The following is a 929-nucleotide window of genomic DNA, read 5'->3' on the forward strand; positions in this document are numbered from 1 at the left end:
GGAATACTGGAGGCGCACCGCGGCAGATATCCTCCTCATCTTCTGTTCCTTCGTTCGCGATCGTCGTGACGAGATGGTGGCACTCCTCGTCCGTATGCTCCTTTCTGCAGACGAAACACCGGTAACCGACGTTCGGACAACAACCTATGGGCAACTCCGGTACGGTGCCCACGACGACCACGAACCTCCAGAGTGCCGACAGGCGCCTCGATATCACCGTCGAATGCTCGCTCGTCCAAGGGAACAGCACTTGTCGCGCGAGCACGGCGTCGAAGTCGGTCATGGTGCAGCACTCCGTCGTGACCGAATCCGTCCCTCGCAGAAGGTGCTCCGCTAGAACTAAGCATCTTGCGTAGAAGGAAACGACGTCGTCGTCTGTGCCGCTTCCGCACGCAGCTTCCAACCGTCGTTGCAGATCCACAGACAACTCCTCCAACGAATCGTCTTCGTCTTCGTCGTCCTCATCCTCCTGCTCACCATCCTCGAATAACTATAGACGGCGGTCGGCGTCGATCGCCCTCTTCTCTCGTGCCCACCTCGACCATTTTCTTCGCACGCGCACTTTGAGATTCCTCCACATTTCGAAAGACATTCAGAAAACGGAAGTGACGAGTTCGCGTCTCTCCCGCTCGCGTTCTTCGCAGTTACGAACGATGTCGGCAAGCAGGATGCTTATGAGAAGCAGGAAGTTGTCAGAACTGGTGGCTGGATCGTCAATGTCGTCGAACATCTTCCACTATCACCGCACCGGGATCGTGTACGAGATTGCGATCCAGTATCCTCTCGGCCAACTGGACGAGCGTATCCGTGTCCGTCCACTTTATGCTTTTGGCGTCGTCGTCGAAAAGCACGTAGCGCGCGTCTCCCCTTCCGGCGAACCCGGCGTGGTCGTTGCTCGAAAGGAAGCAGATGGGAACCGTGCACTCGCT

At 57.2% G+C, this 929-nt stretch overlaps 1 protein-coding gene across 1 annotated transcript in view; it reads right to left on the reverse strand.

Annotated features, from left to right (window-relative positions):
- Nucleotides 1–672: 672 nt before the first annotated feature.
- The window catches only part of LOC117120443 (myosin-2 heavy chain-like), a 6,810-nt gene continuing 6,553 nt past the window's right edge, over nucleotides 673–929 (reverse strand). The window contains exon 4 of the mRNA XM_033265468.1: nucleotides 673–927. Within this exon, the coding sequence (XP_033121359.1) occupies nucleotides 673–927 (255 nt within the window). The remainder of the gene's footprint in view (nucleotides 928–929) is intronic.

Source organism: Anneissia japonica, unplaced genomic scaffold (genome assembly GCF_011630105.1).
Source record: "Anneissia japonica isolate Jap-2015-1 unplaced genomic scaffold, ASM1163010v1 scaffold288254_len121080_cov147, whole genome shotgun sequence".
NCBI lineage: Eukaryota > Metazoa > Echinodermata > Crinoidea > Comatulida > Comatulidae > Anneissia > Anneissia japonica.